This window comes from Varanus komodoensis, unplaced genomic scaffold, assembly GCF_004798865.1.
Source record: "Varanus komodoensis strain SLA01 unplaced genomic scaffold, ASM479886v1 scaffold5, whole genome shotgun sequence".
Taxonomy (NCBI): Eukaryota; Metazoa; Chordata; class Lepidosauria; order Squamata; family Varanidae; genus Varanus; species Varanus komodoensis.
In genome coordinates this window covers 52,881,174-52,894,879 of record NW_025336087.1, presented here as the reverse complement: position 1 = coordinate 52,894,879, position 13,706 = coordinate 52,881,174, and the positions used below count along the sequence as shown (strand labels likewise).

General features: G+C 38.0%; 1 protein-coding gene across 5 annotated transcripts in view; it reads right to left on the bottom strand.

Annotated features, from left to right (window-relative positions):
• Positions 1-13,706, bottom strand: part of KDM4C (lysine demethylase 4C) — a 243,923-nt gene that overhangs the window by 49,384 nt on the left and 180,833 nt on the right. For all 5 annotated transcript variants that reach the window (XM_044446103.1, XM_044446104.1, XM_044446105.1 and 2 more), the window contains exon 18: positions 11,107-11,215. In XM_044446103.1, the coding sequence (XP_044302038.1) occupies positions 11,107-11,215 (109 nt within the window). The remainder of the gene's footprint in view (positions 1-11,106; positions 11,216-13,706) is intronic.

The following is a 13,706-nucleotide window of genomic DNA, read 5'->3' as shown; positions in this document are numbered from 1 at the left end:
TCAAAAGAATGTTATTTGAAGCTGCAATCAAAAGTTCAATTTGTTATAACCTTGTAAAAAAGCAATGCAAAGATATCTATTTAGAAACAAATTTGAGAAGTACAGGGAAATAATTGTCCCATCATACCTACGTATACAAGGATGACCAATTGTCAATTTTAGTTTCAGGCAGTTATTCACTCTGCACCATTCTCCATTGATCTGCTAACAGTTTAGAACAAAATGGAATGCGCCTATGGAATGCGCTCCCCAGAGAGGTCTGCCTGGAGCCGTCGTTATTTGTTTTTCGGCGCCAGGCTAATACCTTTTTATTTCAACAATATTTCAATAACTTTTAATATTAGCTAGATATGTTTTAATCTACAGCCAGGGTGCATCTGGAATTTATTTGTATTATGTTTTATACTACTATTCTTATTTATTTATGTAAGCCGTCCTGAGGCTCTGCGAAAGGACGGCATATAAATATTCTAAATGAATAAATAAATTAAATATATGCAAAAATATATGCATTTTCATGAACAATTTACCAAATATGTATATTTTTATAAGTCTCCTTGACTTGCAAGTATTCCCCCCTCCCATAGGTTAAGTATGCATTTTCTTCTTTATGTGCATTGTTCCCTAATATGATCATTTTGTGAATACAATTTCTTAATGTATACATTTTTGTGTGCATTTTTAAATGTTGAACATGAGCTGACTCTTGGAGAAAGTTTGTGCCTTGTTTCAGAGAATGCCAACTAGGCATGTTTGCACAAAAATGAATGTGAATTAAAGTCTCCCTGTTCCCTACAGCTTGAGTTGAACAAGTGACACCTGTTCTATCTTGTTCTGAAGCTTTTCATACCCTGCCTCCCCTTCGGACATACATTCTCCTGCGCCTGTTCAATCTCTGTATGCAGCCTAGCCCACTGTTTCCCCCCAATTGTTTCCTGATATTTCTTCAGCCTAAAACACAGGGTAGCATTCACTCCTCCTCTCTGTGCTTTGTTCAGAGGGTCCCCAACTCCCTGAAGCAGAAACAGGGAGAGGGAACAAGAACCTCCCTATTCTACTGATGGAAGTTGTTCTGTAGACTGCACCCACACGTCGTCCTTTATTCCTTTTTTTTCTTTTTCAAAGAGGAAATTTCTGCAAAAGTACTTCTCATTTACATTCGCATTGCTGCTGGCTATTCATTTGAGTTACTGTGATTGTTATTTCTATTCTGCCTGATAACCAAAACTCTCTAGGCAGCTCACAACAGGTAAACTGCAATAAGAATGACATAAACATGCAACTAAACCATAAAAATACAATGCAAATTCTAAAAACTAAATTTAAAAAGCTATCGTACCTTACCTAACTTAAGTCACAAGTCCTATTAAGCAGCTGCCAATGCCCAAGTATAATATACAACTAATTAAATATCATAGAAGCCAGTCCTAAGCTACCAACAAAAAGTTATCAAGGTTGGTGCCAGGTAGGCCTTGGTGGAGAGTCTGCTCCATAACTGCAGGGCCATAGTGAATAGGCCTTTCTCCCTGTTGCAACCAGATAAACCATCCTCAGAGATGTCAATCAGAGGCAGAGCTCAGATCTTGATCATAGCATACGGGTAGTTTGTGGCCAGGGGGGTGAGTTCTGTCAGGTATTGTACTCCTAAATTATGCAGAGCCTTTTAGATTAAACCCAGAAGCTTGAGTCTGGCTCGCAATCATGTAGTTAGCCAATCAGTTGGGTCAGAATTGGTGTTATGTGCTCGGGCCTGCTGTCCCTTTTACTAATCTGGCTATTGGATTTTGCACAAACTGCATCTTCTGAACAGTCTTCAATGATACCCCCCATAGAATACATTGCAGTCATCTAGTTTAGAACACAGCTTACTGGAACCTGGCAATCCCTATCCAGATGCTGGTATAGCTGCTGGACCAGGAACCGACACTGGTAGAAGGTACTCTGTGCCACTGAAGGCCGCCTAGGCCTCAAGTGACAAATATGACAAGAAGCATCCCCAAACTACAAATCTGCTCCTTCAAGGGGAGAGAGACCTCATTCAGAACAGGGTCAGCACCTTACAGCTGCCCAGAAGAACCACCCATTAACAGCATCTCAGTCTTGCAGGGCCTGATCTTCAGTATGTTGGCCCTCATCTAGTCCATTTTTGCAGCCAGGTATGTTTAGCATATCCAAAGCCTTATTTGCTAAAGAGGAAAAAAAGAAATAGATTTAAGTGTCACTAATATACTGGTGACAATGACTCTGGAACACTAAATGACCCTGCTCAACAGTTTCATGTAGATGCTGGATAGCATGAGGGATGAGACAAACCTCTGAAGGACCCCACGATGGAGAATCCAAAGGGCTGAGCAATATATCCCAAGCAGTGCCTTCCGAAGCCAGCTGCCCAAGTAGGAGTGAGACCATAGCAAGCAGTATCCCCTGCTTCCAAATAAGCCAGCCTCCCTAGAAGGATAACCATGGTTGATGGTACTGAAAACTACTGAGAGATTCAGCAATACCAACAGGGCCACACTTCCACAGTCTCCCTCCCAACATAGGTCATCATACAGGGCAACAAAAACCATTTCCTAACCCTCCCTGTCTCTCTCTCTCCCTCTCTACACACACACACACAGTTTCTTTTAGTGAAATGCTTTATTCTCTAGAAAGGATATTATATTTCTGACAGGTTTTGTAAAATGTATATTTTAAATGTCATTCCTTTCGGGGAGATATAGGTATGCGTGAACATACCTAGTTTTGGTATTTCTGCAGTTTATACTTTTAATGGAAAAGAATTTCAAAATAGCCTACTACCGTATTTGTAAAAAAGTGCTGTCGGCAAGTTTCCTCTGCTGTCTGATAATATGTTAGTTACAGTTTTCCAGCAACAAAGGTGTGGAACCAATTGGTTAGTAAACTAATTCATTCTGGATATTGCTCAGCAATAGTATCTGTAACCTGTAGCAAGTGGGGAAAATATAGGCAAGCCTGTGATGAGAAGAGCACTTGGCCATCCTGATGCAGCTGAATTGAAACAGGATTTAACTACTCAGGCTATACCCAATGCACCAAAATACATGAATACATTGTATTACTGGACATGTTTACAGAATAAAAGCCTTTCTACCCAAACTTTTTATTATACAGTTATGATTTCTCAACTCATAAGAGTTTGTGGGCATTTGGGGCAAGGCCATCATCCTCCAGGGCCTCTCCTGTGCTTTGTGGGGTGGGGGCATGGTTCTAACAAGGAAAATGGGTAGTTCTGTGAATGGCAACACACAACCCTCATATATTAGTGCTATTCTGCAGTATCACACCACCACCTAGCAAACATACATAAAGGTAGGAAAAGAAAAACTATGGGAAAAGAAGATAACATATAATGGAGCCAATTTCACAAAACTTCAAAAGCAGAAGCCTGGGCTAAAAGCTGCATGCAGAAAAACCCTCAGTCATATACATAACATCAAGTATAGTAACTGCTGATTATCTTAGCAGCAGCAGCAACTAATTATTCTAACAATAATAGCTAAAAAGTCACCATATCTTCACTTGATTTTGAAATAAAAGTACTTATAAACAAATTCTCCAACTCAGTATTCCAATAGTTCTGTTTTTGCTGCCCAGTCCTGTGAATGTGGAAGATAAACCACACCACTTTAAAAAAAAGCTTACACAGGGGTTAAGATACATATGAATGCAGCCACAGAATTCCAATCCTATACTCACTTCCCTAACATAACAATTATTGAACTCAATGACAACTGATTTTGAATAAACATGGGTAAGATTGCATTGTAATTCTCCTTATTGGTCAAATAATGTTTCTTTATAAGAAAGGAGTTATTTAAAAATAAACAGATTCCTTTATCTATATTGATTACGAACACTTGGGGTGATGTGACCATTGATTTCTGCAAAAGCCCTTTACATATATTCAGTGGTTTTAGAAGCAGCCAGTACATCCATGGCCATGAACAAAGCTGGGCTTGAATTGTAACTGGGCTTGAAAATGATTTTATATTGTTTTACAATCATATAAAACAAAGTAAGTAGCTGAAATAGGAGAGAAAGAAATAATGCTTTAAGGGTGCAATAAAGAAACATAGAAACAGAACGAGTCAGAAGGTGCCTCCCGGGCCATCTAGTCTGACCCCTGGCTCCAGCTGGCTCCGCTCACGACATGTCCACGATGTGCATGTCAAGCCTATCTTTGAACACCCTCACTGATGGGGCCTCAACCACCTCCCATGGAAGCCCATTCCATACCCTCGGGGTCCTAACTGTCAGGCATCCAAATTGAACCTTGGTTCCCTGAGTTTCGCTCCGATGGAGTGCAGGGGAGAACAGGTCTCTACCCACCTCCGTGTAACACCCCCTCACATACCTGTATGTTGCCAACAGATCCTCCCTGAGTCTCTTCTCCAGGCTGAAGAGACCCAGTTCCCTCAGCCTCACCTCATACGGCTTTCCCTGAAAACCAGCCACCAACCTTGTGGCCCTACACTGCACTGACTCTAACCCGGCTATATCCTTCCTGTAATGAGGGGCCCAAAACTGAACACAATACTCCAGTTGCGGGCGCACCAGAGTCTTATACAGTGGTAGTAATACCTTTCTCAATCTAGAAGCCACGCTTCTGGCTATGCAACCAAGAGTGGTGTTTGCCCTCTTGACTTCCACATCACACTGCTGACTCAAGTTTAGTCTGCAGTTAATATGATTATGAAAATTTGTTCATTTTATAGGCACACTGAAAAAATAAACTAGTAAAAAATTGTTTGAATGTTTACATGTAGTACATATACTTAATAATTTTACTTTATTTGAAGTCTAGAATGGTTCTGATGTTTTGTTTTGTTTTGTTTTTAATTCTTGTGACCATGGTATTTTCTGTTCAAGGAGGAGCGACTCTTAACAGTACTGCTAACCATCTAATTTCACAGTAGGTTTCAGGTTCAGGTTTCAAATGTATTTGTAGTTATAGCATTGCACAACTTCATACTTTATGGAAACTATTTTATAGCTTTTTCACACGTTATATTCAAAATTGACAGTTTGCAATAAATTCAATTTACAGTAGCAGATCATTCTGACATTAAGTAGATAACACTTGTAATGTACATTTTTTAAACAAGTACTTATTACAGTCCTACATGAATAGCGGCACAAGCTGTATGGTAAATTATATTTTGTGCATTGTTTTAATGAATCCATACATTTTTAACTGATATAATAAATTGTGGTGGGTTAGTCAGTTATTGCATCATCTATACTTTAGTAAGACTCTAATTGAAAAAGGGAAGCATTTACTCTTCATCAAACTATTTTAATCATTTTGAAAACACAGTAGAAAAATGGCTGTACACGCCTGAATGTTCCCCCCAAAACAGAAAATGCATGGAAGTCAGCTAGTTAATGCATAAGTTAATGTTCAGTATAATGACTTGCCTTGATTTTATTGCCTCCAGCAATATTTTTTGAAATGCTGAAAGTTAATCAATACTTGCTATATTTTGAGAATTGCATGACAACAGTAGAATGCATCACTGTCAAATGTTCTTGCACTACTAGAAAAAAGGTGCAATATAAGCCTTCTAAATGGTATACAAAATAATTTTATTATAAAATTAGTTTGAATATAACTAAAATTGTTTATAGTTTTATATTTTAATATTAAAAAGTCTGAAATGCTTACACTATCAAAGCTAATTCCATGATTCCTTTCTCTATACTGGCATGCCTTGGTGAAACTTCTGTTTTAAGAATTGATTCCCCTTTTCAAGGGTCAAGACTATAATCTTTGGCTTTCAAGCTTACAGTATTTGCCTTCAGGTGCAAATTTTGAAGCATATTCTACATTTACTACTTTGGCCTTGACTAGATGCTGAAAAACTTGTAGATTAGTCATCACTGCTGCATAATTCTATTTTCAAAATAATGTTCCTCATTCAGAATATACTCATACTTATATTGGATTCACTTCTGAAATAGAAATTGGAGGTGATAAAAAGCCTAAGGGCAACATCAGTCTTTCCAAATTCATTTTCTACCACTGTTTGGAAAAAATAGATATGAAACGTAAACATAATAGAAAACTATATGTAGGAAAAAGCAAAGATGCTGTCCATCAAGACACAGTCATAAGTAAAATACCAGTGTAATTTACTCTACAGAAAACCAAGAGAGAATTAAACAAGAAAGGAAGGGTGACATAATGATAGCACAATCAGACACAGAGGGTTTTATCCAAGTATCATTTTAGCCAGAGTTCTCGGCACCTATAAATTCATATGCACCACTGTTGGCCTCTTCAGCATTCTGTGCTACATATAAATTATATGCTTTTGATAGGCAGCAATTCACTCTATCAGACAACAGCACTGGTTTGCACTGAGCCAGCATAAATGTGGCAACTAGTTAGATTCTCACAAAATTGTTGAATGAGACTGCCCAGCAGGGCCCTTTTTTTAGATGTCCACAAGTATCATTTACTGTCCAGTATAAATACAACCTTCCACAGACTGCTGCCCCCAGATGCTTTGCACTACAACTCCCATCAGGCCAACCCAGCATGCCAAGGGTCAGGAATGCTGGCAATTATAATTGAAAACATCTGGAGAGCACCAGGAACTTCTAAAACATTGCCCACAACCCTGTCTTTCACTACAAACTGAACTGCTGTAACAATATAACAAAATGTTGGTGCATCCCATCGCATTTCAGAGCAGATACAATCTGAATGCAAGATTAAAAATACAAATGCAGTTCCACAAGACAAGGCGTGGAGGCAGAGGAAGGTGAAGAAAATAGGTCCTTTCCTATGTCCCTTTTCGTCTACCACATTAAAGTCACCCTGCATTCCTTTCAGCCACTGGGCTTCTGACTTTTCCTTTGTTCTCCCAAACCCCGCTGATGACAGCTGCCTGAAAGAGTACAGGAGCACATGCACCCCAGAAATCACAAGGCATATGTCGATAGATGGCCCTAACCCTTAGTGTCTATTCTCAGTCATCCATACAAGTCTGGTGGAGATCGGAAATCTGATATAAATAATCCAATGCTATGTAAAAGCCTTACGTAACTTTATTTAGGCAAAAGTAGTAATCAATCCATTACTGGATTGCAAAATGAAAAAATATGAATGCCATGGAACTATCATCTATACACATTAAACAATACAAAGATCAATAGATTTACTTTGGAAATGAAGGGATATTAAAAATATTTCATGGGATGTTGCCATTTACTATTATTTTAACAAAAATAATCTAATTCATGTGTGGGAATATAGCAGGGGCGGCCAAACCGAGGCTTGAGAGCTGCATGAAGTTCTTTGACATTATTCTGTGGCTCGCAGAGGGCTCGGAAACTCCACCCCCCCCCATCGCCCCAAGTCCATATCCCGGTGATGGGCATGACTGCAGCAAGCTCTCCCAAGGCTGCCAGCCCACCAAGCTCTCATCCTGGGTCTCTCCCCATGCCCTGCCACTTTGTCTCTGACAAGCACAAAGGCACTTGGCTCCTGAGTGCCTTTGTGATCCTCAGCAGGAACAGTGTAGGGCAATGCCAGGGCAAACTCTCCCAAGACCACCAGCCCAACCCAGTTTCTTTCTAAGCCTGAGACCTGCTCTATTCCTGTGTGGGTATGTTTTTAAAAAGTGCTTTGTCATTTCGAAAGCTGGAAAGATTGTGTGACCATTTCCCTATTCAAAAAAAAAAAATATGAAGGAAACATATACATGTGCATGAATACCTTGGACTAAACATGTTGTAAGCCACCCCGAGGTTTCGGCAAGGGGCGGCATAGAAATGCTATAATAATAATAATAATAATAATAATAATAATAATAAACTCAGTGGGCTCAGTTGATTGGCACTCTTAGTAAAAACAGCTGGAAATTCTTTTAATGACTAGTAGTTTTCACGTCATCATTATAAGGGGCTATGATGAGCAGGTCCAATTGGCTTTTAACTGTACTAAAAGTCCGTGTATTACAAATGAAGTATCTATGAAACAGATCCCAAAAACATTTTGTCTGATTATCCATCTAAATAATGATAGCAGTGTCTGTTTGGTCAAAATGAATGAATGAATGTTGCTCATGTCTGCGGCTCTCAAACACCTGACATTTTACCATATGTGGCTCTTCCATTGAGCAAATTTGGCTATCCCTGGTATATATATTCACAACAGCTGAGCTAAACAAATACCTAAATCATTATACTCAAGCTTTATTGCTTTACTGTATACTTTGTTAAAAGGGAAACATTTTCTTCATAACAATGCATTAGTGAGAAATGCTAGCTCACATTATGCAGGCACTTGAAAAAGAAAATATTAACAATAAGATCTTTCATAACTATTCTTTGTACAAGTGAGTTTTTAGAGTTCTCTGGAAGGGGATGCAGCTTTGAACTGCATGATTAAAATATTATTTACTTGTATTTGCCATTATTTTAAACACGTTTTTCCACATGCATATTGAAGTTTCACTCAAAACATCTGGAATTTTATGAAGACAGATACAGGCAATCTGAAAGTCCAAAAAGTATCAGCTTGAATAAATAAAAAGCTGTTTATGCCCTTTTCACCTTTTTGCATTACATGATCCAAGCAGACACTGCATGTGTGTAATAAACATCTATGCATGTGATTTGAGCAACTGTCAGCAATTTTCATGTTTTTAGTGATGAAGGACCATATTTCAAAGATAAATTGATACAGGAAATGAGAACAAGGGTGTAGAGATTTTCTAAATTCTAGCATGCAATGGTCCATTTAGGTTCAGAAAATGTCTTAAAATGCAGCTTTACTCATGGGTAAAAAATGAATTAGCTGGACACATTCATCTTGATCTTACAAGAAATGTGTTAATAAAGAAATTTAGAGAACAAAGATTTTTCCTACCTTTCATAAGCTATTCATGTTGTCAACTGTTACTCAGTCAATAAATTCAGAAAAAAAATCTCTAATAAAGTTTCCATTAATACAAACTTTAAAATTTCCCTAGCAACAGCAGAAATTGAAACACCATCTATTGTTTGACAGGATTACAATACCACAATTTAGCTTCCCCAGCTACAGTTAGCCAATCTGCAGAATGCTTGTCTTCCATTACCCATAACTGCCATATACAGCTGCAAATTTAGCATTAAGAGTTTTATTGTGAGACTGTCCCAAGACTATTTGGTAGTGGATGGCACAGAAAAGTTTTAAATAAATTAAATAAGAAATAAACAAGATGCAGGGATTCTGGCCCTGCTGGCATTTTCCGGGAGATGGGGATAAGAGTCACTACTGAAATGTAAGCACTACCCCAAGCCTGTCTGGCACCTCATTCTGAGCTGAAATGCTCTAAGAAAGGTTTCCCCACCCAGCTCGCACACACATTTGGATTAAGTGAGCAAGTAAAAGGAGCTTCAATCCATTCATCACCACCACCCATACACCATAAAAATCCTTCTAATGCAGCTACTGCTAACATCAAAATACTTCAAAACACACACACAAAATAACCAATACCAATATAAACAAGTCATCAGGATTCTTCCCACAGAGCAACTGTTGTTAGACTACTACACTGTGACAGTCCCTCGGGGAACAGGAGTAGGTCCCAGATGTCTCCTTCACCTGCCTTCTCACCCTCCTTTCCCACAGGACACTTGTGGGGATGGCACCTCTGAGGATGGAGAGAGTCCATTTATTTCCACCTTCTAATTGTTTTGAACTTCCATTGATCTCAGTCAACATGGCTAATGATCAGGAATTCTTGGAGTTGTTGTTCAAAACATCTGAACATCACAAAGTTGAAGTAACAGATAGGCTCTACCAGAAGAAAGGTGAGGAATTTATTAAGGTGCAACAGATAGTGTAATGAACTTTCCCAGAATGTCCAGAAGCCAGCACAGGCTCCTGAAGCCATGCCAAGGTCTGGTTGCCTTCAGCTTGTTAGAGAAGCACTAGAGATATTTGTTTTGAAGCTGTATTCCCCAATCCTTCTCTAGATAAGAGTTGGTTTTGCCCTGAGTATGGAAGTGTTTGCCTTACTAAAGCACCTTTCTTCTTTTGTTTGCTTATCTTCTGCATCCATATTCTATCATTGTATTCAGTAAACTATATATCACTTTTGATCCAGGTGGTTTCATTTCTTCCAAAAGAGCCTCAAATATAAAGTGAGATGTCTTAGCTAGACCAGGCCCTTGGATTTAAACAACTGGGGAAGGCTGGTCTATGCGGTCTTCACCTGTCTTCCTCACTGCTAGTACATAAGACAGTCTTCCTCCTCTGTTTCCCATCGCTTTTGCCCGTGAACCCAGTTTTCCCTCTGGGACTAACCACACACCTTCCAAAGCTTGCCTTTTCACTCACTCTTTGAATTCTTCTTTCTTAATGATGTTACCTTCTGTTCTTCAGCAGTCTCCCACCTCCCAGGGTTTCTAGAAATAGGAGTAGGGAAATGTGCCAGCATTTTTATTCTCAAATGGCTTTCTGTTATTAAGGCATTTTTTCTGTCCCATAAGTAGTGAGGGGAGTTTAATCAGAAAAACCAGGAAGGAGAAACAGTTTAGTAAAATTAGCTAATAAAACAGTCTCCACATTCCTCCTTTCTAACAGATTTCAACTTGCTCACCACATTAGGGGTTTGACTGAATTTTGGGACCTGACAGGTAGCTTCAGAACTATAGAAAAAGGAGAAAAGAAAGACAAAAGGTAGAGGTTTGATTTGCAGCAGCTGAGGAAGCTAATTTTTATAGCATAATCCTGTAAGCCATGAATGTTCTTTTCAGTCTCTGCTGTTGTTAGCCTAACGCTAAAGTTTGTTTTTTGGAAAGCTACAATAGATATAAAGTTGATGTTGTTCCTCTACATATTATGTCTATAAATATAGTTATGGAATGCGCACAAATATTCAAGAATTAGAAATCCCCAATAAAACATGTGCATCATTTTGCAACTAACAGTACAAAATATTAGCTCCCACAAAAAAGTAACTGGCATTTAAAAAAAAGACATAACTGTGTAATCTTCTGCAAGATAAATGTGAACTATGACATTTCAAATGCTTACAACTATAAATTATGTATCGGACCATTTGGACCATTACAGCTCACCAATTTTAATCTCTGCAAAGGTATCCTGCATGTGTCTATAGGTGTCCTTTCTATGACATTACCAAATCTGACTTCAGGAATAGCGATTGCACACATGACATGAGCCCACCTGTAAGCAACAGTAACAAACACAAAAAGAAAGAAATGCAAGTGTTAATAAATAAAAACGATAGTTTCATGTAGTCATTTTCCCACTGCATATCTCAAACTTTGTAGTATGTAAAAATAACCCATCTGCTTAATCGTTTCAGATCTGTAAAAGTTTAAAATTTGCTTTCCAACAAGTCCTTTGTGATCTCTCAGCCACAGATATCAAAGAAAAGTGATGCATTCCATTTAGCTGACATTTTCTTGATCTATATTTTCAAATGTGTTTACTTCCATCAGCACTCTGTTAAGAGATATTTGATGCTTAATTAACATTTAGCTAAAAAGTTGACTTCAGAAAGATTTTAATAGCTATTTATAACACGATTGTTGCTGTTAAGATTGGTGGGAGATGTATTATAAATTCATCTGTGTAATAATAGTAAATTTGGAAATTAAAAAAACAGGCCAGAAAGATGCAAGCAAGCAGCCTCGTTCAATAAACAATGTATGCATTTATTTATTCAATAAATTTCTATCCTGCTTTTCAGGGTAAAAAGCTTACCAGGTGGACTACAAAATACTTTAAAATACAAAAATATTCAAACTATAAAAATAAATCTTCATTTCATGAAGTGACAAATAGTATCTATATGTCCATTTTTGGAACATCGCTCAACTGATACGAGTTATGCACCATAATTCTGCACCAAAAAGCTTTCTTCCCATTATGCCCTCCCACCCCTGTTATCTGAAGCGGAGATTCTTCTTCGAGAGCCCTCCTTAAAACAGATTAGGAGGGTGACTATCTGGAGGTGGGCCTTCTCTGCGGTGGTGCCTCAATTGTGGAATACATTCCCCAGAGAGGTTCACCTGGCGTCAATTCTTTTTTCTTTCTGGTGCCAGGCGAAGACCTTTTTATTCTCCCATTATTTTAATGCCTAATTGATTTTAACTGCAAATTTTTTAATTAGCATGTAAAATTGTGATTTTATTGTGAATTGCTGTATGCTATGCCATTTTAATTGTGTTTGCTAGTTGTAAACTGTCCCAAGACATTAGTAATGGGACGGTCTATAAAAGCTTTAAGTAAATAAATAAATATCAATGTGAGGTTATATTCTTCGGCCCTTGGGTAAGTCTCAGACTTGCATTCCCCCTCACCCCATGTAGGAAAATGCACGAGGGACTCTAACCATGCAGTCTCTCCAAAACATTTATGCATTTATGGATCATTGGTATTATGTATTTTCATGCAAAGGATATAGTTCATGCATCATGTCTTTCAGGTGGAATGTGGTGGGGAACACAAATTTCACACAAACTCTCTATGTCAGTACACAAACATGTACCAATCCCCCCCCCAAAAAAAAGTGGCAATACAGAGCTCCCAAGGGGAGAAACCCTACATTGTAACACAACAGCAGCACTGCATACATGGGCCAACAATTATTATTTTTATAACTAATCAAGTGTGCAATTCCATCCTTCTTCAACATCTTGTATATAAATTTATCATCAGAAACAGAATACTGGTCTTAGAAACAGGATGATGTCAACTGACAAATTATTTTTTGAACTTGTTACAAAAGGTAAAAGAAATTGACTCAAGCAGCTCAATATCAAGATTCATTCTAAATCGATACCAATTTATTATTTTGTTAATAGTATGCTTACGTCTAACAAAACATTAGTGATACTGTATTAAGCACCTTAATCAGAACATTCCAGACCTAACCAAAAAAAAAATACAAAAAAACCCAAAACCCTTGAATATGAGATACCACTACAAGACTTGCCCATGCAAACAATGACAAATGAGCTTTCATTTACTTCTTTTATACTGTCATCAGCAAAAGCTGAGTGTGGAATATTTAAGCATGAGAGCATGATAAAACTAAACTTCCACATTAGCTCATAAAAGTATTCACAAAGTAGCAGAAACCTAACTTAGTAACTTAATTGAAAGCTACTGGTACCTTTCAGTTGAAGAAGAGAAGCCCATATGTTAGTTCCCTTTTGTGGAGATAAAGGAATAGCATAAAGTAAATTACATTTTGGTGCTGTCTTTGTGTAAGTCTGCTAACTGTAATTTGAAATCCAATGCTAAACTTGGTGTCTGCATACAAAGGTAATAGCATAACACCGAGTGAAGTTTCCACTGGCATTTCTAGAAGCCAATAAAATCCAGCTCTCTATGACAACAGACTAATCAAAACCATATAAACTGAATTGACAGGTACATAGTTAAATAGGATGAGTCAAGAGAAAAACAGGTTCATCTTCTGCAAACATGCCAGCAATAGTTTCTGAACAAAAGTGTCAACATCTTCCAGAGGTGTCAAAGTGTGCACACAATAGCAATGGTGCCAATCATATTATGAAAAATTGTTTGATTTAAGGTGACTGCGTTGTGTGTTTTCTACATGGCAACCATCACTTTTCTTTTAATATGTTCATTCACAAACACAGATGGGACATGAGTCCCTAGCAAAAATTGCAATATGGAATCA